The sequence below is a fragment of the Callithrix jacchus genome, chromosome 16 (genome assembly GCF_049354715.1).
Source record: "Callithrix jacchus isolate 240 chromosome 16, calJac240_pri, whole genome shotgun sequence".
NCBI classification, from domain to species: domain Eukaryota; kingdom Metazoa; phylum Chordata; class Mammalia; order Primates; family Cebidae; genus Callithrix; species Callithrix jacchus.
In genome coordinates, this window is record NC_133517.1 from 53,048,569 (window position 1) to 53,072,511 (window position 23,943).

Here is a 23,943-nt window from a genome sequence, read left to right on the forward strand (position 1 = left end):
AGTGCTTCCTTCCTCCTGGCACAACTGCCCTGCACAGCCCTGGAATCAGCTGTTTGTCTGGGAGTTCTGGTTTCTTTTAGGGACTACTGACCAGTCTTAGAGAACAAGGTCTGGGTTCTTAGAATACTCAGTACTACTGCAGTGTTTGCTTTTTGGCCTCTGAAGCACATAGAACTAGACAATTATGCAGGAGTGTGCACATGTACACACAAAGGTACACAACGACACATGCTCACCTCCAGGCAAACACACACACACACATAGGTTCACAAGCTTACATGCACGCCTCCACGCACACATGCACACACAGGTACACAAGTGCGCACACACACTTCCACGCACACTCACACAGGTACACAAGTGCTCACACATGTCTACACCCATGTGCGTACATGAGCAAGCATGCGTGGCTACACACACACACACGTAGACAAGCGTGCACGCACGCCCTCATACATGCACACAGGTACATGAGTGCATACACATGTCTCCACACATACGGGAGTACATGAGCATGCATACATGCCTCCACACACACAGATACACAAACATACACACATCCACGCACATGAAACAAGTACACGAACATATACATGCCTCTACACACAAGTACACAAGCACACACACCTCCACACACATGCACACAGGTGCACAAGCATGCACGCACGCCTCCACACACACGCATCCTAGAAATGCCGAGCGCACATGGTGCTCCAGTCCCGTCCCTCCCACAGGGAGTTGCTCTGTGGTCTCCTCTTCCGTCACGTCTCTTCTTTCCTGGCTCCCAAGAACACCAGCACGTTTACTCACTTGCTCATATGATAATTTGTCTAAAATTGTTTCAGAATTACTTCACCCATTCCACTACAAAAATATATGCACTAAAAAAAGTCAGGGTTCATTTGCATTCCCTTACATGCACATTTTTTTCAGGAATGCGGAACAGAGACAGCCTGTGTTCATGAGTTGTTTGGATTAGCTCTTTCGCTTTTCTTCATTATGATTCTGACATCCATTGGTTCATTACTTTCAGTTAGAGATTTTTCCTCTACCTTCCCATTCTTCCTGCTATAATTTCATCTTTTAAATATATAGGCCATCCACATGCCCCCAAAGCCCCAACCATACACAGGCACATTCAGCCCCATGCCCTTTCTGCACCCACCTACCTGCTGCAGGCAGAAACTTATCTTGTTTTCAGTTTAATCTCCCAGGTTTCTGTTTGTAAGAATAAACAGATGTTGGTATGTTTTCTTATTTTCCTTCTTTCTTACACAAATGATATCATGGTGTATGTGTTCTTTGCACAATTTGCTTTTTCCACTTTAAACATCTCCTCAACGTCACTTCCTCTCAGACCATCTAGATTGTCCTCCTCTTTTGAAGCTTCCTGGGCCTCTGTTGTGTGTGTGCCCCAGTCTTGTGTTGGCCATGTGGGTAATTTTGAATATTCTGCAATTACAAGTAATGTTGCAGTCTGCTTGTGTAATTCTGTGTTTTGGGAGGTGTCTCTGCTGGTGAATTTCTGATGAGGGACTGCTAGGTCAAAGGTTGCCTTTGCCTGATGCTCGTGCTACCTTTGGGGTTCCTGTGAGCAGCACCAACCTCGGCCATCGGGGCCTGTTGACCGCTACCCCTGCCAGAACCCTGGGCGTGTGCCTGGGGTTTCTGGGCAGCTTGGGCTTTGGGGCCCTTATGATCGCTGAAGTAGGCACCCTCCATGTGTTACTGTATGCTTTGTGAATTGCCTAATCTTATCTTTTGCCCATTTTTCTATAGTTTTTTTTATCTTTTCGTGCTCAAATTTGTATATTAAAGACATGAACTTTGTAATTTATATTGTAAATGTTCCACTAAATGTGTCCAAAAAGCCGAAATCTGTTGTAATTTATTTGTAGTGGTTTTTGCATGTAAAAGGTTTTTGAATCTTTGTATAGTCACTTTGGCCATGGAGGCTGCCTGTGTCTGTGAGGGGCACCACATCTTCTCTCATGTCCTGAGCTCTGTAAGGAGCTGGGTCTGCTTCTGCCCGTCCGTCTGGCCCTGCTGGCTTCCTGTCCTGTGCCCAGCCACACCTGCCTCATCGAGGGTCTTTTCTGCTCCTTCCCAGCCTCCCTGTGGTTCATGTTTCCTCACGTGGCACCTCAGTAGCCCTCCACTGACACCCACGGTTGGGTTCCAGGTTTCTCCTTTACACACAGTGCAGAGGGCCCTGCAGCTGTCCAGCCTTTGAGGCTATGTCGGGCGCCCTCTGGACTTCCCTGGGCTGCTCATTCCCTTGTAGGAATGGGCCACATTTGCTTATTCATGCATCAGGTGAGGGACATTTGGTCTCTTGCCACTTTTTTGCTATGATGAGTCATGCTGCCATGAACATTGGTGTGCAGATTTCTGTGTGAACACATTTTTATTACCTGGTTGTGGAATTGCTGGGTCAGGTGGTGACTGTGTTTAACATTTATTATTATCATTATTGAGAAAGGTTGGTGCTTGTCAGGCTGGAGTGCAGAGGTATAGTCATGGCTTACTGCAGCCTCCAACTCCCACCTCAACTTCCCAAAGTGCCAAGATTACAGCCACCACACCCGGCCTGTTTAACTTTTTTTTTTTTTTTTTTTTTTTCCCAGGCAAATCCTCACTCTGTTGCACAGACTGGAGTGCAGTGGCACCATCTTGGCTGCAACCGCTGCTTCCCAGATTCAAGTGATTCCCAGGCCTCAGCCTCCCAAGTAGCTGGGACTATAGGTGCGTGGCACCACACTCGGCTGATTTTTGTATGTTTAACTTTTTTTTTTTTTGACAGAGTTTTGCTCTTGTTGCCCAGGCTGGCACGATCTTGGCTCACCAAAACCTCCACCTCCTGGGTTCAAGCGATTCTCCTGCCTCAGCCTCCAGAGTACCTGGGATTACAGGCGCATGCCACCGCACTCAGCTAATTTTGTATTTTTAGTAGAGACCAGGTTTCTCCGTGTTGCTCAGGCTGGTCTTGAACTCCTGACCTCAGGTGATCTACCTGCCTCAGCCTCCCAACGTCCTGGGATTACAGATGTTAGCCACTGCTCCCAGCCAGTATGTTTAACTTTTTGAAGAACCACCAAACTTTCTTCCACAATGGCCACACCATTTAATGTTCCCGCTCCCACCAGCAATGTATAAAGGTTCCAGTTTCTCCACATCCTTAACAACACTTGTTATTATGGTTTTTGCGTTATTATTATTGCCATTCCAGTGGGTTTGAGATGGTGTCTCTTGTGGCTTTCATTTGCATTTCTCCTATGGCTAATGATGATGAGCATCTTTTTATGTAGATGGGCTATGTGTATATCTTCTTTGGAGATGTGTCTGTTCAGGTACCTATTTTTGAACTGTTTTTTTGTTGTTTTTTTCTTTGAGATGGATTCCCACTCTGTCGCCCAGGCTGGAGTGCAAAAGCACGATCTCAGCTCACTGCAACCTCCACCTCCCAGGTTCAAGCGATTCTCTGCCTCAGCCTCCCGAGTAGCTGGGACTGCAGGTGCCTGCCACCATGCCCAGCTAATTTTTGTATTTTTAGTAGAGACAGGTTTTCTCCATGTTGTCCAGGCTGGTCTCAAACTCCTGACTTTGGTGATCCACCCACCTTGGCCTCCCAAAGTGCTGGGATTACAGATGAGAGCCACTGTGCCCAGACTATCTTTTTTTTCTTTTCTTTTTGAGACAAGATCTCACTCTGTCAACCATACCTGGAGTGCGGTAGATCAGGGCTCATTGCAGTCTCTACCTCCTAGGCTCCTACCCTTTTGTTATTGAATTAGGAGAGTCCTTTATCTGAGTCCCTCATCAGGTAGATGATTTGCAGGTGTTTTCTCCCATCCTGCGGCTGTGTTTTTACTCTCTTAGTGGTGGCCACAAAAGTTTTAATTTCGATGCAGTCTAGTTTTCCATTGTTTATCTTAGTGTGTGTGCTTTTGGTGTCATAGCTCATATTCCATTGCCATATCCGAGGTCATGTAGCGTCGCCCTGTCTATTCTAAGAGTGTTATCATTTTAGCTCTTACCTTGAGACCTTTGATCTCCTTTGGATTAATGCTTGTGTGTGGCGTCAGGTAGGGGCTGGCTGCATTTGTTTGCAGGTAGACGTCCATCTGCACAATTGGTGAAGAGACTCTCCTTTCCCCATTGACTGGGCTCCACACCCTTGTATAAGTCTGCAGGGTAGGGAATGTTCTTGTTCACACTTGTGTCCTTAGAACCTGGTAAACTGTCTGGCATGCACGTGGCACTCATTACATTCATCAGAAAAGGCTTATGTGGGCAGATCATTGTCTGCAAACAGACACCTCCAAGAAACAGGAGCTGCAGGAAGGTTGCTTCTGCCTTGATGGCAGCACTCTGGGGGTTTCCCCTGCCCTCAGTCCCTTGGGGAATCATAGACATCTTGCGTCCCCCCACCTCTGTCACCAAATGACTTATTCTCTCTTCTCAATTCATTTTACATACTGTTGCCAAATAAATCTTCCTCAGACACCCCTCAAATTGCATCCATGGATTGCTGCTGACCCTCTGTGGTAGAGGGTCAAGGTACGAGTTCCTTGACCCACATGATGCTGTCCTCCCCACCTTGCCCTATGCAGAGCCAGCCTGCAGGGCTACCAGTTGCACCCCCTCCATCCTTGCAGTCCAGCTCCAGCCAGTCTGTGGGACCCCCGAGGCCAGGCCATCCTCTGCATTCTGAAGCCTGTGACTTGTTCTGGGCAGTGGCTCCCCAAGGCCTAGCGTCCTCCATGCTCCTGTCGCCCTCAGGTTCCCTGAAGGTCTGGGCTCAATGCTGTCCCCTAGGAGGTGCCCAGAGTATTCTGAGGAAGCTGGTGTTTTGCCCACACGCATGCAGAGTGCACTAAAAAGGGAACAAAATGCTATTCTTTGTTGAGAGAGAATTATCCCATTACATTCGTTTGAAAATGCTTTTTAAACAAAAATAACAATTGGTATTGCTTCTTTTAGGGCATAGAATGTTCGATTCTCTGCTTTTGAGCTTCTCTGTGCTCAGAAAATCTATTTTGGGAGCATCTCAACTTCGTTCTGCTAAAATCTAACATAAGCAAGGAGAGAACAGGAGAGCAGGCAGTGCCCTCCGGAGGAATGAGGCAACGCCACCATCCAGGGGAAGCCGCCAGCCGCACTGGCACGTGGGGCCTGTGCCTTCTGGGCAGGGAGGCTGTGCTGATGCTGAGGGCACCTCACTGCTTACCACGTTTGAACTGGGTCCACGTGGTCCTGTCCTCAGTGTGCGCCCCGAGTTCTGACCCCAAACCTGATACAACCCTGCCCTTCCAGGTGCTCAGGCCAAAAACCTTGCCCTTCCTTGCTCCGCTCCCCAGCCCCTCACCTCTATTCTGGCACACGCCCTGTCCCCCAACACCAATAGCCTCGGGAGCCTTCATCCTGCTCCCTGTGGACCAGCCAGGAGGGTCCATTTATCTGAATTAGGTTGGGTGAGCCCAGACCTCAGGCCTTTCCTGGTGGCCTTGCTGCCCCCGCACCCCCTCAGGCCCGGAGAGGAGCTTCCTGCAGGTGTCTGCTTGCAGGCACCTTCTCGGGGTTTCCTTGGGTGCCCTCAGGCTGGTGCATCTGCTGTTGTCCTCTTCAGCATCCCAGCAGGTGCCCCTCACACTCTCCACCCTCCCCTGCCAGGTCTGTGCTCACGGGGGCACAGAGCCCCTATCCATCAGGCCCCAGTCTCCCTCCAGCTGGGGATAGGAGGTGTCTGCACGGGGAAGGTGCCTGCTGGGTGACCATGAGCCTCTGGCCTTGCACCTGAGGCCTACACAGCTGCCTGGCTCTGGGAGGTCATGGAGCAAAAGTGACAGAGCCTGGCCAGGTTCAGGAGTAGAGAGGGGATGGGGGCTTTGCCAGGAATTGCCCCACTCCAGGGCCAGTGCCAGCTGTGGAAGGTGTCAAGGGTACAGTGACCAGGTCGCAGTTTTGGGATTTCCTTCTATTTTCAGCATGGAGAATGGTCTGGACGGGGCAGAGCAGCAGCCCAAGGGAGCAAGGGTGAGGGCTGAGGGTCAAGGTGACCCACCCTCTGGCTGGGCCCTGAGGGTGCTGACAAGGCTCACTGCCAGGGACCAGCAGGAGACAAGCCTCGGCCCTGGCTGGGGTCTCCATGCTGGCTCCGTGCCCAGGCAGGGCTGGGCAGCAGGTTGGGTTTGGTGGGGACAGGAGTGTTTCTGGAGCTGAAGGAGACCCCTTGGCCCATGCTGAGGCGTCACATGGTGACCGCTGCTGCCCCAGCCTTCTGCAGACTGGCCTTGCAGTCACTTGTGCTAAGCTGTTCTCGATTGCTATAAACACCTGATGGTAGGTGTCTTATGAAGAAAACACGTTTAATTATGAAGAAAACACGTTTAATTGGGTCATGGTTCTGCAGGCTGTGGAGGAAGCATGGCGCTGGCATCTGCTCAGCTTCTGGGGAAGCTCCGGAAGCTTCTGATCATGGTAAAGCAGGAGCAAGAGCCAGGGAAGACACCACACACTTAAAACAACGTGCTCTCACAACAACTCACTCTCACTTGAGAGGACAGCATTGAGCCATGAGGGGCCTGCTCCTGACCCAAGCACTTCCCACCGGGCCCCACCTCCAACCCTGGGGATCACATCTCAACCTGAGGTTTGGGGACGAGTATCCAAACTATCATCACCAGTGGTGAGAAAACACAAGTGACCTGTAAGGGCTGCTATACAAGGTCACTGGACGTGGCCGTGTCCTGATGACAGTGTTGGTGGCATCTTCTGTCAGGCCCTGTCCGGAAGCCTTCTCTGACCTCTGTCCCATGTGCCACGTGTTATCCCTGATGACCTCACCAGGCTGGCCCTGTGTTCTGCAGGATGACAGGCGAGAAACTCCCGGTGGTCTCATGTCAGTTGGGAGCATGGAGGGCTAGAAGTTGGCACCAGGGTCAGGGCCTTGTGGGCCCAGGCCCCAAGGCAGCAGTGATGTGTTGTTCCCCTCTTGTGGGTGGGGCTCCCATGTGGCTCAGCCTTTGTAGTTTCCTCATGCATCTTTGTGTCTCTCAGCCTGCAGCCCTTGTCTCTTCCTTTTCCCAAGGCTTCTGGAGGAGCTAGGGCCTGGCCTGAGCCCCCACCTCACAGATGTTTGGGTTGTGCCAGGGGCTGCTGATTCACACCAGAGGAAGAGCCGCAGGAGGCCTCTAGCTTGTCTTGGGTGTCTCTGCCACAGGTCATAGAGATGGACCTGGCTTCAGGTGCCTGAGTAGGATGGCGGTGTGTGCCAGCACATGTGGGAGCTGCCCTCTGCCCTGCGAACCAGCCCCTACCGGAACCTGGTTGCCCCTGGATTATGGGGTCATGGGAATCCCTAGAGTCAGAGGGCCTAGCTGGGGAGGTGGTGAGCTCTCCTGTGTTTTAGTAAAGCTTCCTCATGGTCACCAAGTCAGTGCCCTCAAGAAGAGGAGTTGGAGCTCTGCCCCACCCTGTTAGTGTGGGAGGAGTTCACCCTCCCAGGAGGCTTCCTGCCGCCCTGCTCTGGGCGCTCCTGTCCCCGAACCCTGCTGGCCCATGACTCCCTGTCCCAGGGTCGGCCCTGACAGGACAGGCCGCAGGGAGGAGCAGCTGCTGGCTGTAAAATGAGGCCGACTGTGCTGCTTGTATCATTTATGGAGTATAGAATTAACATTTTAAGGCCGGGCACGGTGGCTCAAGCCTGTAATCCCAGCACTTTGGGAGGCTGAGGCGGGTGGATCACGAGGTCAAGAGATCGAGACCATCCTGGTCAACATGGTGAAACCCCATCTCTACTAAATAATACAAAAAATTAGCGGGGCATGGTGCCGTGTGCCTGTAATCCCAGCTACTCAGGAGGCTGAGGCAGGAGAATTGCCTGAACCCAGGAGGCAGAGGTTGTGGTGAGTCGAGATGGCACCATTGCACTCCTGCCTGGGTCACAAGAGCAAAACTCTGTCTCAAAAAAAAAAAAAAAAAATTAACATTTTAAAATGTGGAGACTACTTACTCTTTTAAAGTAAACTTATTTTAGAAGTTTTAGGTTTACGTGGAAATGGCCCAGGCAGCATGGAGGCTCCGTGTCCCCAGGGTCCTCTGGCCACTGACACCTTCGCCATCACACTGCCAGCACCTTTACAGTTGACGAGCCCTGCAGTGATTGTTATTAACTGAATCCAGCTGTATTCAGGGTCTTAGGGTTGCACCTGATGTCTTTTTTCTGCCCCCGGGTCCTGCATGACATTGATCCTGGCATCCCCATAGCTCCTCTGGACTCAGCCTCTCCTGGCATTTGGTGACCTGCATGGCCTGGAAGAGGGCTGGCCCAGCGTTGCATAGTGCAATCCTTGCTTGGATATGCCTGACTGTTACCACAATTCGCTGGGAGGACCACAGAGGCGACGTGCCTCTCCCATCTCACAGTGTGGTGAGCACACACAAGTCCTGCCCACGGTGGCTGTGGCCTTGCTCTCTGCGTCCCTATGCTCCCTTTGGCTGCAAGTCTGACCCTCACTGGGTTTGACAGAGATGGGCATGGGCATCAGGAGGCCAGCCTGGGTCCCCAGCCCTGCTGGGTCGTACCCTCCCCTTCATTGGGCCCTGGGTGGAGTTTCTCTAGATGGCTCAGTGAGAACCTGCCTTCCCCACCCAGTCTAGTCACTCCTCACTCCCGGCTCCCTGCAGTCCCCAAAGCTCTGTCCCTGCTGCATATGGCTGCTCTTCCCAGCTGCTGCTCTTCTCCGCTGCTGAGGGAGGCTCAGGGCCACCTCCTCCACAGCATGAGGCACATTGCTCTTTCTCTACAAACTTGTTAGCTCACACATGTGTGCAGAGAAGTGTTCGAGGAAGCGCAGGCTCACGCCTGGCCCATCAGGCAGGCAGCCTCTGGCATCACCGTTGGTTTTGTGCATCTATGAGTCTTGATGCACCCCATAGCTTGCAGGCTCCTGCCCAGTACCCTTGTGTGGCCTGTGTGCCCAGGACCCCTCGGGGCCACCCTGCTCTGTCTTCTTGGGTCTGTGCGCCCTCTCTCTTGTTCCTGCCAGGTCTTAAGTTGTAGGCTCAGGGCAGTGGCATCCAACACACATGTCCAGCCCGTGTCCATGCCAGTGATGTCACCAGCTCCTTCTACCCCAGCTGTTCCTGTGGGGCTGGGAGCACCCTTGCTGTTTTTTCCTTGGTGTCCCAAGCTCTGCATTTCCCTGATGGTGGTGGGTGCTCTCTTCTACCTGCAGAGACTGGCAGCTGATCTGTCTAAAAATGTTTCTTCTGGCCAAGTGCAGTGGCTCATGCCTGTAATCCCAGCACTTTGGGAGGCCGAGGCAGGCAGATCAAGAGTTCGAGACCAGCCTGGCTGACATGGTGAAACCCCATCTCTACTAAAAATACAAAAATTAGCTGAGTGTGGTGGCAGGTGCCTATAATCCCAGCTACTTGGGAGGCTGAGGCAGGAAAATCGCTTGAACCTGGGAGGCAGAGGTTGTAGTGAGCCAAGATTGCACCACTGCACTCCAGCCTGGACAACAGAGGGAGACTTCGTCTCAAAAAACAAAAAAAAAATGACTGTCCCTCACTCTTCCTCATGTGGACCCGGCAGGCCTTTCCTGTCCCACTCCCAGTCCTGCCTCTCCAGGCATCGCCCATGCTGCCAGGCCTTGTCCTCTGCCCGTCCTGTGCTCAGTCCCTCCGTTCTTCTGCATTCGCTTGTTCTTAAACCTGTGTAACATGTTAATTTCAGGGATTTATTTTTACGTTTTAGATTTTCTACTTCTTTTTTTTCTTATTGTCTTGTGTCACCTTAGAGGAAGATTTTCCACTTAATTCTTTATACATCCTGTACGTTTTCCTTCATCTGTAGAAACTCATTGTGTCATGAACGTCAGTCACAGGCAGTTTGCATTCTACGCGTGCTGGCTCTGAACCCGGGTCCCCTGAGGGTCTGCTGCTGTAGCCCCTTTCCTGCTCTCTTGGTTTTTGGCAGGTTCTTCCTTTCACTTGCCTGACTGTCATTTCTTATTTGAATCCTGTATTAGCCCATTTTCATGCTGCCCAAGACTGGACAATTTATAAAGAAAAGAGGTTTAATTGACTTATAGTTCCACATGGCTTGGGGGAGGCCCCAGGAAAGAGTCATGTGGAAGGGGATGCAAACAAGTCCTTCTTCACTTGGGGGCAGGAGAGAGAAGAATGAGAGCCCAATGAAGGGAAAGGCCCCTTATAAAACCATCAGATCTCATGAGAACTCACTATCACAAGAGCAGGATGGGGGAAGCCACCCCCATGATTCACTTATCTCTGCTCATTCCCTCCCATGACACATAGGGATTATGGGAACTACAATTCAAGATGAGATTTGGGTGGGGACATAGCCCATCCTGGTATATGACATGAGCATGCCGCTGTGTGGGGTGCTGAAGGCTGCTGTCCTGCAGAGCAGCCCAGGCTGGCCAGCGGCAGAGGGAACCCATCCTTGGGACACTCCTGCTTCTGAGCTATCACCCAGGCCCTTTTCCCTGGGCAGGCTCTGAGCCTGGTGTCAGCATGGGACCCGATGCCTGGAAGTGGGCATGGTACCAGAGTGTTCTGGCCACTGCTCCAGTTTGAAGCCCAGTGTCTGTGAATGAGCCACACTCAGAGGCAGCTTCTGAGGCTGTCACTGTGGGTTAGGGGAGCCTGGGACTGCTGCATGGGGCCTGGCCTCCTGGGGAGAGAACTGCCCCCCACACCGCAGCCACGGGAGGGAAGACACTTGGGGTGTCCCGGGCGTACCCTTTGGGGCAGAGGAGAGTGGATCCCATCACCAGCATGTGGCTCAGAGCCGGGAATGATTCTGGGCAGAGGGTTGAGCTGATTGTGTTTCCAGCAGTGTGAGAAATGTCATGGAAGAAGTCCCACTGTGGCCACTGCTGGGTATGAATCAGCCCGAGACCAGGCCTGGTGGCTCATGCCTGTAATCCCAACACTTTCGGAAGGCAAGACAGGTGGATCTCTTGAGGTCAGGAGTTCGAGGACCAGTTTGTGCAACATGGTGAAACCTCCTCCCTTCTAAAAATACAAAAAAATTAGCCATGGTGGCACACCTCTGTAATCCTAGCTACTTGGGGGATTGAGGCAGGATAATTGCTTAAACCTGGGAGGTGGAGGTTATGGTGAGCTGAGATCACACCGCTGCACTCCAGCCTCGGTGACAGAGCAAGACTCTGTCTCAAAAAAAAAAAAAAAATCTTCCCTGAGGCACAGGTAACAAGAGTGGAGAGCCTGGGTGGGCCATGGGGGTGGGGGCGGTGCAGGAATGCCCCATCGGCCCCTCAGGGAGAGCCAGGCTCCAGGGGGAAGGCAGGGCACCTACCCACCTCCTTTTAACACTTGCCATTTTTGTTTATTTGTGTGATTCTAGGATTCTCTTTCCCATTTAAACCGTGGGCCCTGTAAGGGCCCATGAGGGTTGAGATTTAAGGGCATGGTGTGTGCCTGGGACTATCACAACCAGTGCCGTCCTCAGAAGGCCCAAGCTGCAGTCCATGGCACCGCGGATGGGAGGTCCTGGCCCTCCCTAGAGTGCTGAGCTGTAGGAGTTCAAGGTGTACCATATTGGTATCCCTATGTTTCTAACAATGGGAGACATTGACACTTTGTATCATAGGCTGAGGTCAAGGTCTCCAGGGAGAGTTGCCCTGGAGCTAAGGGTGGGAGAGTAAACGAGGTGAAGCCAGTGCTGGGAACCCCTGGCTGGCCTCTCCAGGTTTTCTGTGAGCCGGTGCTAGGAACCACTGGCTGGCCCCCTCCAGGTTCTCTGTGGTTTGGTGATTTGGAATGTCCATGGCGAGAAGGAAGGAAGATGGAGGTGAGGCCCTCAGGAAGAAGAGTGAGTCTGCCATTGCATCTGGGGCTGGGACCTGCAGAGGCTTCTGGGTAGTCCCAGCCCTTCCTGCTGCAGGGTTTCCCTTAGTGGTCCTGTGGAAGCAGAGAGGGACACGGGGGCAATCGAGAGAGGGCATCCAAGCCCTTCAGAGACCTGGACGAATGGAAGGAGACACCTTGGCTCTGGGTGGAGACCAAAGTTCCACCGAGGTGTCTGGTTCTCCTAAAATCCATCCACAGGCTCAGTGCACAGCCAACAAAGAGGCCAGTGGGGCCGTGAATGGAAGTTGACAAGCCGATTCTAAATTTCACTGGGAAGAACCAAGGGTCAAGAATGGCCTCCACACATGCCTGAGGGAGGGAGGAGCAACTTTACAAAGCCTCGTAACTAAGACACTGCTCAGGCAGAGACAGAGACTGATGGATCAGCAAAGCCAATTGGGAGCTCAGACATGCTTATAGAAACTCAATTTTTTTTCTTTTTTGAGACAGAATCTTGCTTTCGTAAGTGCAGTGGCATGATCTTGGCTCACTACAACCTCTACCTCCCAGGTTCAAGTGATTCTTCTGCCTCTGCCTCCCAAGTAGCTGGGATTACAGGTGCTTGCCACCATGCCTGGCTAATTTTTTTTTTTTTTTTTTTTTTTTTTTTTTCTGAGATGGAGTTTCGCTCTTGTTACCCAGGCTGGAGTGCAATGGCGTGAACTCGGCTCACCACAACCTCCGCCTCCTGGGTTCAGGCAATTCTCCTGCCTCAGCCTCCCGAGTAGCTGGGATTACAGGCACGCACCACCATGCGCAGCTAATTTTTTGTATTTTTAGTAGAGACGGGGTTTCACCATGTTGACCAGGATGGTCTCGATCTCTTGACCTCGTGATCCACCCGCCTCGGCCTCCCAGCCTGGCTAATTTTTGTATTTTTAGTAGAAACAGGGTTTCACCATGTTAGCCAGACTGGTCTCAAATTCCTGATCTCAAGTGATCCACCTGCCTCAGCCTCCCAAAGTGCTGGGATTGCAGGCATGAGCCAGCACGCCCACCCAGAAACTCAATTTAAATTTAAGACAGAGCTGCCATTGTCACTGAGGAAATGGTGCTATTCAGCAGGCTACTGAGCCCTGTCTGTCCATATGGGAAAATGAAATTTTACACAGTAAACAAAAATCGGGTCAGGCAGATCAGTGACTTCCATGTAAAAAGCAACTTATAAGAGAATATCCGCGACCTCGAAGCAGGGAAGTTTTCTTTAAAAAGGTCGAAATAGAGGCCGAGTGTGGGGCTCATGCCTGTAATCTCATCACTTTGGGAGGCTGAGATAGGCAGATCACCTGAGGTCAGGAGTTTGAGACCAGCCTGGCCAACATGGTGAAACCCTATCTCTACTAAAACTACAAAAAATTAGCCAGGCATGGTGGCAAGCACCTGTATTCCCACTGAGGCAGGAGAATTGCTTGAACCCGGGAGGTGGAGGTTGCAGTGAGCCAAGATCATGCCACTGTACTGCAGCCTGGGCGACAAGAGTGAAACTCTGTCTCAAAAAAAAAAAAAAAAGTCAAAAGAGGAGAAATTGGCCAGACAGGGTGGCTCACGCCTGTAATCCCAGCACTTTGGGAGGCTGAGGCGGGTAGATCACCTGAGGTCAGGAGCTCGAGACCAGCCTGGCCAACATGGTATAACCCCACCTCTACTAAAAATACAAAGAATTAGCTGGGCGTAGTGGTAGGCACCTGTAATCCCAGCTACTTGGGAGGCTGAGGCAGGAGAATCACTTGAATCCAAGAGGCAGAGGTTGCAGTGAGCGGAGATCACACCACTGCACTTCAGCCTGGGCAACAGAGTGAAACTGTGTCTCAAAAAAAAAAAAACTAAAAAGAGTGTAGATACTTCATGGAAACATTGCCCACTAAATCTTTAAAACTTTAATATCCGACATTTAGAAAGATTCATTGCATGTCATGCTTGAAATATGTACTGTTTTATAGGAAGATAATGTGTGTTTTAAATTTTTTTCCCCAATGACAGTAGTAATCTTGTGAACATTGTGGAACACTTGGAAAATACAGAAAAACAGAAACCACTGTAACCTACCACCTCACAACAGCAGTGCTAACATGACAAATTCTTTATTGTGCAACTCTTACAATAGAATTTCAGCCAGCAAGGATAGACAGTGCGCTGGCCAGCTCAGTGGAGTGAGAGCAGGAAGTGTCCGTGATGGCGAAAGTCATGGGGGAAAGTGCAGGAGAATCCCCACGGGATCCTCATAGCTACAGGGACAGCACAGGATGCTACAGTAGGGAACCTGGGCTATGGGCAGACCCAACTGTGGTGCCATGTGCCCAGCAGGTGTCTCTTGAGCTGCACCCCCCCCCGCCCCGCCCCAGTGTGTGCATCAGTTCCTGCTGCAGTTTCAGGGTGGTGACATGCAGGGAATCTGGGTGAAGGCTGTTTTGTTTTTTTTTTTTAACTTTTTTGAAAATAATGAAATTATAAAACAAAAAGTTATAATTTTTAAAATAAAAGGAAGAGAACATGATCGGTGGTATCAAGAGTGGCACAACTTCCTTATGACTGAAAGGTGCTGCCTAGATTTGGCCATCAGGAGCAACTGGGGCCCTTTCTGTCCCTCACCTGGGTGAGCCGCAGGTAGCCCCCACTGGCCTGTGTCTGGGCCTGGTGTCCACTGGCCCTTCTGCCTTCCTACTCACCTCCCCATCTGCCGAACCGCTGGGAATCAATGCCTTTTCCCTGGAAACAAAGACCCCTCACCCGCTGGTGATGGTGAGGACCAGGCCCATCGCAGGGTTAGGAGACAGCAGATACACAGGCCCACAGCAAGGCCTCCTGGCAGTGTCCATGCCAGGAAGCACTCTGCACCTCTAAGGGGTTTTTATTTCCATGTAGAAACATGGAAGCACCCTGAGAAACATTGCCGAGCTGGAGGCTATGCCCCCGAGTGGGGATCTGAGGGCCTGCTAGGCTCTTGGCCTTGCTGCTCAGGGAGCCCTTGGAAGAACACACCTTGGGAGCCCAGCAGCACTTAGCTGGGCGTGAGGCCCCCTTGGACCTCCACCCAGTGTGGAGGTGCTAGTCCAGTTGCAGTGGAGGGGCTGCTGAGCAGGTGTGCAGGGGTGGCCCGCAGGCCATGCCACAATCCTACAGGATGGAGCAGTGGGCAGTGCATTTGTGGCCTGAGTGCCTTTGAGGTCAGGAACCTGTCACCACAGACAGTATGTACCCCCCTACCCAGGGCCCAGGATCCTCAGGGGACTGCCCCACCCTGGGGCGAGACAGTATGTCCTCCCCCTTACCTGGGGCCCACGATCCCCAGGGGGCTGCACCACCCTGGGGCACTGGCGGCTCCAGGGGCTCCCGGGGTGCAAGTGCTGTGGGCTTGGGTTTGGTTTCCTCTGCGACAGGATTTCTGGGTTTTGCAGCCGGGGCTGGAGCCGACAGGGGCAGGGTCCCTGCGGGGCGGGAGGCGTAGGCCTAGGCCTCCGTGGCTCCAGCCGCCCTGTCGCTGTCTCTCCCCAGGCTGGAGTGGGTGGAGATCATCGAGCCGCGCACCCGCGAGCGCATGTACGCCAACCTGGTCACCGGCGAGTGCGTGTGGGACCCGCCGGCCGGCGTCCGCATCAAGCGCACCAGCGAGAACCAGTGGTGGGAGCTGTTCGACCCCAACACATCCCGCTTCTACTACTACAACGCCAGCACGCAGCGCACCGTGTGGCATCGGCCGCAGGGCTGCGACATCATCCCGCTGGCCAAGCTGCAGACGCTGAAGCAGAACACGGAGTCCCCGCGCGCCTCGGCTGAGAGCAGCCCCGGGCGCGGCAGCAGTGTCAGCCGCGAGGGCAGCACCAGCTCCTCTCTGGAGCCCGAGCCCGACGCCGAGAAGGCGCAGGAGCTGCCAGCGAGGACTGGACGGCCCGCGGCGTTTGGGGCCATGAAGGAGGAGAGCGGCAGGTGAGGGCGGGGAAAGAATCTGTGGGCGGGGCCAGGTGAGTGGAATGGGCGGGGCTGGATGAGAGTGAGACCGGTGTGGGGGCAGGTGAGAGCGGTACTAGTGAGGGTGGTGGGCAAGGCCAGGTGAGGAGTAAGTTAGGTGTGGTAGGCGGGGCCAGATGAGGGCGGTGGGTGGGACTCAGTGTCCCTGCCAGTGGCTGGAGCCTCATCTGCAGTCCTTGGCTGTGGCAGCTACCACCGCCGTCCCCTGCAGGACAGGTGAGCACTTTCTTGTCTCCTTGGGCAGCAGAGTCTGTGCTCAACTTCAGAGGTCTCTGGGCCCTCCAACCCTGCGCCTCGCTGGCCCAGCCTCTGTCAGGTGGTGGTTCCTAAGGGCAGTGTCTGAGGGGCTTACCCAGCTCTCTCTGCTTATGGGAGATGTAGATGTGGGGATTAGGGTGCAGATGTGAGAGGTATGGGCTTGGGGGCTGCAGGTCAGTGTGGATACTGGACACAGCTGAGGGGTCTCAGCAGGCTTAGAGGTGGCCCTCTAGAGTCACAGTGGCTCTGAAGGAGCACAGCCTGTGTTGGTGGGAGCCAAGGAGACCCCTGCCCTCAGAAGTAGGAAGAGGTCAGGGTAGAGTGAAAGGACCCAGAGGGGAGTGGACCATAGGAAGTGAATCCCAGAGAGGACAGTGGAGAAGAGCTGAAGCAGGTGGCAGGTGGGCAGGGGATGGGGGTGAGCGAGACAAGTGCCCCCCGGTGCCTCACGGCGGCTGCAGGGGATGCTCTAGGGTCCCATCGGGTCATAGATGGCAAAGGTAAGACTGGCCCAGGGACAAGAGGTGAGGCCTTCCCAGAGCCCAAGCTGTGGCCCAGGGCAGACAGAAGCCTGGCCCCTGCAGGGGCAGATGGAGGATCCTCTGGAGAGGATGGAGGAGAGGCTAGACCCCAGGGAGAGAAAGGCAAGGGATTGGTCTCCCCCAGTACCAGAGTTTAAGTGCTTGGCCAAGGTTGCCAGGGGAGCTGAGGCACAGGGGCTTTCTGCAGAGGTGAGAAGGAATCTGTCAGACTGCTGGTCTCATCTGAGGCTTCAGAGAAGGATTGAGAGTGAACCACAGAGCTCAGAGGACAGCAAGCTTCCATCCCACCCTGCCCAGGTACAGGCCAGAGGGATTCGGGCAGCAGGTTCACCCCATGGACCCAGCCAGCAGGATGAAAGGGAGAGGGAGGCCAAGGATGGAGCCTGTTGCAGACTTGGCAGCAGGTGGGGCATGTCATGTGTGAAGGGGCCACTGGAGCACACGGGGAAGATGGCATTCAGGGCAGGTTGAGCACTGGAGGCTTAGATGTGCCGTGGGTGAGCGGTGCAGAAGGCAGTCACAAAGAGGACCAGGGCCTACATTTCACATCCCACCAGCAAATATGAGCATTTAAAGTTATCCACCGCCTTGCCAACACTACTCACTTTCCTTTTTTGATTTCTTTTAGCCATTGTAACGGCTGTGAAATGTCTCATTGTAGTTTTGGTTTGCATTTCCTTAATGACTAACGACTTCGAGCCTCCTTTCACTTTCTTGATGGTATCATTTGAAGAACAAAGATTTTTGTTGATTTGTTTATTTTTGAGACAGGGTCTCTCTTTGTCCCTGGGGCTGGAGTGCAGTGGTGTGATCTCTGCTCACTGCAGCCCTGACCTCCCAGGCCCAAGTGACCCTTCTACCTCAGCCCCCGCAAGTAACTGGAACTACAGGCACACGCCACCACACTCGACTGATTTTTGTAAATTTTTTTTGTAGAGATGGGATTTCACTATGTAGCCCAGGCTGGTCTCCAACTCCTGAGCCCGGGCAGTCCGCTTACCTTTGCCTCCCAAAGCACTGGGATCACAGACACGAGCCAGCGTGCATGGCCAAAATACAATTTTTTAATTTTGGCCAGGAAAGGTGGCTCATGCCTGTAATCCCAGCACTTTTTGAGGCCAAGGAGGGCAGATCACTTGAGGCCAGGAGTTCGAGACCAGCCTGGCCAACGTGGCAAAACCCTGTCTCTACTACAAGTACCAGAATTAGCCGGGACTGATCATTCATGCCTGTAATCCAGCTACTTGGATGGCTGAGGCAGGAGAATCTTTTGAACCTAGAAGGTGGAGGTTGCAGTTAGCTGAGATTGCACCACTGTACCCCAGCCTGGGTGACAGAGTGAGACTCTGTCTCAAAAATAAAAATTGGCCGGGCGCGTGGCTCAAGCCTGTAATCCCAGCACTTTGGGAGGCCGAGGTGGGTAGATCATGAGGTCAAGAGATCGAGACCATCCTGGTCAACATGGTGAAACCCCGTCTCTACTAAAAATACAAAAAATTAGCTGCACATGGTGGTGTGTGCCTGTAATCCCAGCTACTCAGGAGGCTGAGGCAGGAGAATTGCCTGAACCCAGGAGGCGGAGGTTGCGGTGAGCCGAGATGGCGCCATTGCACTCCTGCCTGGGTAACAAGAGCAAAACTCCATCTCAAAAAAAAAAAAATTAAGTAATTAATTAATTAATTAAAAGTTAAATTTAAAAAAAATTGACCAGTCATAGATTTTGGTTTATTTCTTGCTTCTCAGTTGATCTGCATTGATCCTTATGCCAGTACCACATTGTTTTGATCACTGTAGCTTTGTGATCAAAGTTTTGAAACTGGAAAGTGTGAGTCTTCCAGCTTTGTTCTACTTTTTCAAGGTTGTTTTGGCTATTTGGAGCCCTTTGCAATTTCTATGAATTTGGGGATTGGACTTTTCATTTCTTTAAAAAACAAAAAACTTTTGGAATTTTGCATCTGTGTGGGTGATTGTGTTGGATTTGTAAGGTCGTATCTCACCTAAGCAATATTAATTTTCTAATTCGTGAACAGAGGATGTCTTTTCATTTGCTTATGTCTGATTTTTCTTAGCAGTGTTTTGTATTTTCTAATGTACTATCCTTTCACTTCCCTGGTAAAGTTTATTCCTAGATACTTTATATTTTTAGATGCTATTGTAAGTGGAATTTCTTTTTTATGTCCTTCCGGATCATCCATCCTGGTGTATGGAAATATGACTGATTGTGTGTTGATCTTGTATTGTGCAACTTTGCTGAATTTCTCTATTAGCTATAGTAACCTTCTTTTATATTCTCTGGGATTTTCTGTATATAGGACTATGTCGTCCGTGATTAGCAATAGTCTTACATCTTCCTTTCCAATTTGGATGCCTTTTTCTTCTTAGCTGATTGCTCTGCGTAGAATTTCCAGCGAAGTGTTGAATGGCAGTGTTGAAAGAGGCATTCTTGTTGTGTTCCTGATTTCAGGGGGAAAGCTTCCAGTCTTTTTCTATCGACCAAGTTCCTTTATATTCTGTGTTCTCAGTGGTTTTATCATGTGGATTTTGTCAAATGCCTTTTCCACATCTGGTGAGATGATCACGTGGTTTCCCCCTTCAGTCTGTCTGTCAGTGTGGTGTATTACATTGCTGGGTCTGGTGTTGAACCATCCTTGAGGGTGTACTCCAGTTGTCACAGCAACACCTGCACACATTCGAAAAATAGAGAACCTCTCTGTGGGCATTCATGTGATCCATGAAACCCGCGGGAACAATATCAGGCTTCTGGTTAAACACTCACACCAGAGCAGGCCAGGAGTCCTTGGCCCTCCAGCAGAATTTCCCAAAGGAGATGATAATTTAGACTGTTGTAGAGGTTAAAAACTAAACGACATTCATGACATGTACAGGTGGAGCTCCATGGAAAGGTGACTGCGGCATCTTGTTTATGGTTTCAGAGAAATAAGTGAAAAATGAACCTATTGGTTGGCTGTAAATACTGACAGCAGTTAAATCCTGTCATCCCTCTGGAGAGCAACTTCTCCCAGCCAGAAATGGGCAGGGGCTCATCTTGTACAAGTCGAAGCCAGATTTTGAGAATCATGAATCATTTTAGAAACAAACGGACAAGCAGGCTTGGTGTTAACATTTTTAAAAATAACTCTCCCTCAAGAGCCCATGCTGTGCTACAGCACATAGAATCTCCTGTTTCCTCTCACTGAATAGAACAGGCCGCTTTGGGGCTGCACATAACTTCTCAGAGAATTTTTATCGGATGTAATAATTTTGAATTTGTTATTAGTTTTGACTTATCTCTGCAATTAGGTGAAGGAATTGGTTTCTTTTTATGATTCTATTTTCAAAATGTGTCAGTCACCCACATTGGCAGGGCTTTTCTTCCCCAGAGAGGCCCTGGGTCTGGCCTGAGCCCTGCCCTGTCACAAATGGATCAAGGCCCACTCTCTGGGGACTGGAGTGTCCCCTTTTCAAAAATATCTTGGGTATTCTGGGATGACGTGGGGCTATTGGGGCCAGTATTAAGCCATGTTGGGATTTTGACTAGAATCATGTTGAATTGTGGATTAGTTTGGGTAGATAGACGTCTTCATAATATAGTCACGTGCCACATAACATTTCAGTCAACAGCATACCACATATATGAGGGTGCTCCCATAGACTATAATGCAGATGAAAACTTATATGACCCAGCGTGCTCATGTGCATATATGAGGGTGCTCCCATAGATTATAACACAGCTGGAAACTTATATGACCCAGCGTGCTCATGTGCATATATGAGGGTGCTCCCATAGATTATAACGCAGCTGAAAACTTATATGACCCAGAGTGCTCATGTGCATATATGAGGGTGCTCCCATAGATTATAACGCAGACCCAGCGTGCTCATGTGCATATATGAGGGTGCTCCCATAGATTGTAATGCAGCTGGAAACACATGACCCAGTGTGCTCATGTGCATATATGAGGGTGCTCCCATAGATTATAATGCAGCTGGAAACTTACATGACCCAGCGTGCTCATGTGCATACATGAGGGTGCTCCCATAGATTATAATGCAGCTGGAAACTTACATGACCCATCGTGCTCATGTGCATACATGAGGGTGCTCCCATAGATTATAACGCAGCTGGAAACTTACATGACCCAGTGTGCTCATGTGCATATATGAGGATGCTCCCATAGATTATAACGCAGCTGAAAACTTACATGACCCAGCGTGCTCATGTGCATATATGAGGGTGCTCCCATAGATTATAACGCAGCTGAAAACTTATATGACCCAGCGTGCTCATGTGCATATATGAGGGTGTTCCCATAGATTATAACGCAGCTGGAAACTTATATGACCCAGCGTGCTCATGTGCAGCACTGTACTCGTGGCTGCGGTGACGCTGGTGTAAACAGACCTGCTGCACTGCTGTTTGTACGGAGGAGCAGCGTGTGTGGTTATGAATGGTGCATAGTACTTGATCATGATGAGAAATGACTATGTCACTGCTTATGTATTCACTACGCTATAGTTTTTATCATTTAGCTTGTACTTAAAAAAAGTTAGCCGGAAATAGCCTCAGGCAGGTCCTTCCTGAGGGGTCCAGAAGGCACTATTACCTCAGGAGATGATGGCTCCACACGTGTTACTGCCCCAAAGCCACGATGTGGTGAGGGGAAGACAGTGGTTTTGATGATCCTGACATGTGTAGGCTTAGGCTAGTGTGTGTGTGTTTGTGTATTAGTTTGTAACAAAAAGTAAATTTAAGAAATTTTAAATAAAAAAGCTTATAGAATAAGAATGTAAAAGTATTTTTGTATAGTTGTACAATGTGTATGTTATGCTAAGGGTATAGAAGACTCAAAGTTTAAAGAAACTAAAAAGGTTATAAAGTAAAAACGTTAGAATAAACTAAATTTATTACTAAAGAAAGATGAAGTTTTAAATGAATTGAGTGTAGCCTAAGTGTGCAGGGTTAGCCAGTCTGTAGTTGTGTGCAGTGATGTCCAGGGCCTCCACTCTGACTGGCTGCTCACTCACTGCCGCACACAGCAACTGCCAGGCCTGCAAGCTCTGTTCATGTAAGTGCCCTGTACAGGTGTCCCATTTTTTAATATTTTATGCCATATTTGTACTGTACCCGTTTTGTGTCTAGATACGTTTAGGTACACAAATACTCATCATTGTGTTACAGTTGCACAGAGCATTCAGCACAGTAATGCTGAGGTCTGTAGCCTTGGAGCAACAGGGTGTACCATGTAGCCTGGGTGTGGAGTAGGCCTTATGGCCTACGTTTGTATAACTATACTCTGTGATGTTCACACAGTGACAAAATTGCCCAATGTCGCATTTCTCAGAACATACCTGTGTTGTTAAGTGACATATGACTGTGCAAAGTCTCCTCTATGTGTGAAGATGGTATGAAATGGCGCAATCATGGCTCACCGCAGCCTCTAACTCCCAGACTCAAGCAATACTCCTACCTCAGCCTCCCAAGTAGCTGGGACTACAGGTGTGCACAACCACACACAGCTAATTATTTTTTGTAGATACAGGCTATTGCCATGTTGCCCAGTCTGGTCTAGAACTCCTGGCCTTTAGTGATCCTCCTGCCTTGGCCTCCCAAAATGCTGGGATTACAGTGTAAGGCACTGCACCTAGCCCAGCCCACTTTTAAATATTTTCAAATTTTAATTCCAATGTCGTCTTTTTTTTTTGAGTCAGATTCTTGCTTCATCACCCAGGCTGGAGTACAGCAGTGTGATCTCAGCGCATGGCAACCTCCATCTCCTGGGTTCAAGCAATTCTTGTGCCTCAGCCTCCTGAGTAGCTGGGATTACAGGTGGGCACCACCATAGCCAGCTAATTTTTGTATTTTTAGTAGAGACAGGGTTTCGCCGTGTTGGCCAGGCGGGTCTCAAACTCCTGGTCTCAAGTGATCTGTTTGCCTCAGCCTCCCAAAGTGCTGGGATTATAGGCATGAGCCATTACACCCAGCCTAATTATGATTTATTCTTTGACTAATTTGTAATTTAGGAGTGTCTTCATTTCTAAAACTACAGTTTATTTTTCATTCTTATTCTTGATTGTCAATGTAAGGAAAGCATGATTTTCTTATTTTTTTGAGTCTTGCTTTGTGAGCTAACTCATAAATTTTTGAAAATGATTTTGACTCCTTCAAAAGAATAATTTCCATTTTCTTTTTGTTTTGCCCAGAGTTCTGCATATGTTAATTAAATCAAATCTGTTTGCTTTCTCCATTCTGAGAGTTAAAGTCTCCTCCTGGAATAGATGAATTTGTTCATTTTTGTTTCTCCTTTAAAATCTGTCAGTTTCCTTTTTTTTTTTTTTTTTTGGAGACAGACTCTTGCTCTGTCACCCAGCTGGAGTGCAGCAGCACAATCTTGGCTCACTGCAACCTCTGTTTCCTAGGTTCAGACAGTTCTCCTGCTTTAGCCTCCTGAGTAGCTGGTGTTACAGGTGCATGCCACCACACCCGGCTAGTTTTTTGTATTTTTAGTAGAGACAGTGTTTCACCGTGTTAGCCAGGATGGTCTTCATCTCCTGACCTCGTGATCTGCCTGCCTTGGCCTCCCAAAGCGTTGGGATATCAGGCGTGAGCCACCCTGCCGAGCCCTCCACTTATGTATTGAAGCTATGGGTTGGTTGCTCCTAAGTTTAGAATCATTTTCCTGCCACTTTTCCTGTTGTCATTGTCTCTTAGCCTCTTTACCCCTCACAGTATGTTTGCCTTGTGTCAGCTTTTAGAGTTTGTGGTGCCATTGTTTCTCTTTGGTTAGAATTTGCCTCCTTTATTTGTCTGGTCTATTTCTGGTAAATGATGTATAGCTGTTTGGTTTATCTTTTTAATCTAGTCCAAACACCCATCTTTTGTTAGGCAGCATTGTTCCAGTTATTGACAATATTACCGATACAACAAGAGGGTTTAGTTTGTCATCTCATGTTCTGTTCAGCTTGTAAGCTTCTCTTTTCTTTTTGTTTCTCTTTTTGAGACAGAGTTATGCTCTTCTTGCCCAGGATGGAGTGTAATGATGTGATCTTGACTCATTGCAACCTCCACCTCCCAGGTTCAAGCGATTCTCCTGCCTCAGCCTCCTTAGTAGCTGGGATTACAGGCATGCATCACCACACCTGGCTAATTTTTTATTTTTAGTAGAGACAGGGTTTCTCCATGTTGGTCAGGCCAGTCTCGAACTCCTGACCTCAGGTAATCTGCCCACCCTGGCCTCCCAGAGTGCTGGGATTACAGGCATGAGCCACTGCG

At 50.2% G+C, this 23,943-nt stretch overlaps 1 protein-coding gene across 20 annotated transcripts in view; it reads left to right on the forward strand.

Annotated features, from left to right (window-relative positions):
• Positions 1 to 23,943, forward strand: part of ARHGAP39 (Rho GTPase activating protein 39) — a 157,365-nt gene that overhangs the window by 98,365 nt on the left and 35,057 nt on the right. For 15 of the 20 annotated variants that reach the window (XM_035277026.3, XM_078352785.1, XM_035277033.3 and 12 more), the window contains one exon: positions 15,400 to 15,831. The exons of 3 other annotated variants lie outside the window; for them this stretch is intronic. In XM_035277026.3, coding sequence (XP_035132917.1) covers positions 15,400 to 15,831 — 432 coding nt within the window. Of the gene's footprint in view, positions 1 to 15,399; positions 15,832 to 23,943 lie in introns of those variants that run through there. 2 more of the 20 variants (XM_078352793.1, XM_078352795.1) reach the window with 1 other exon arrangement.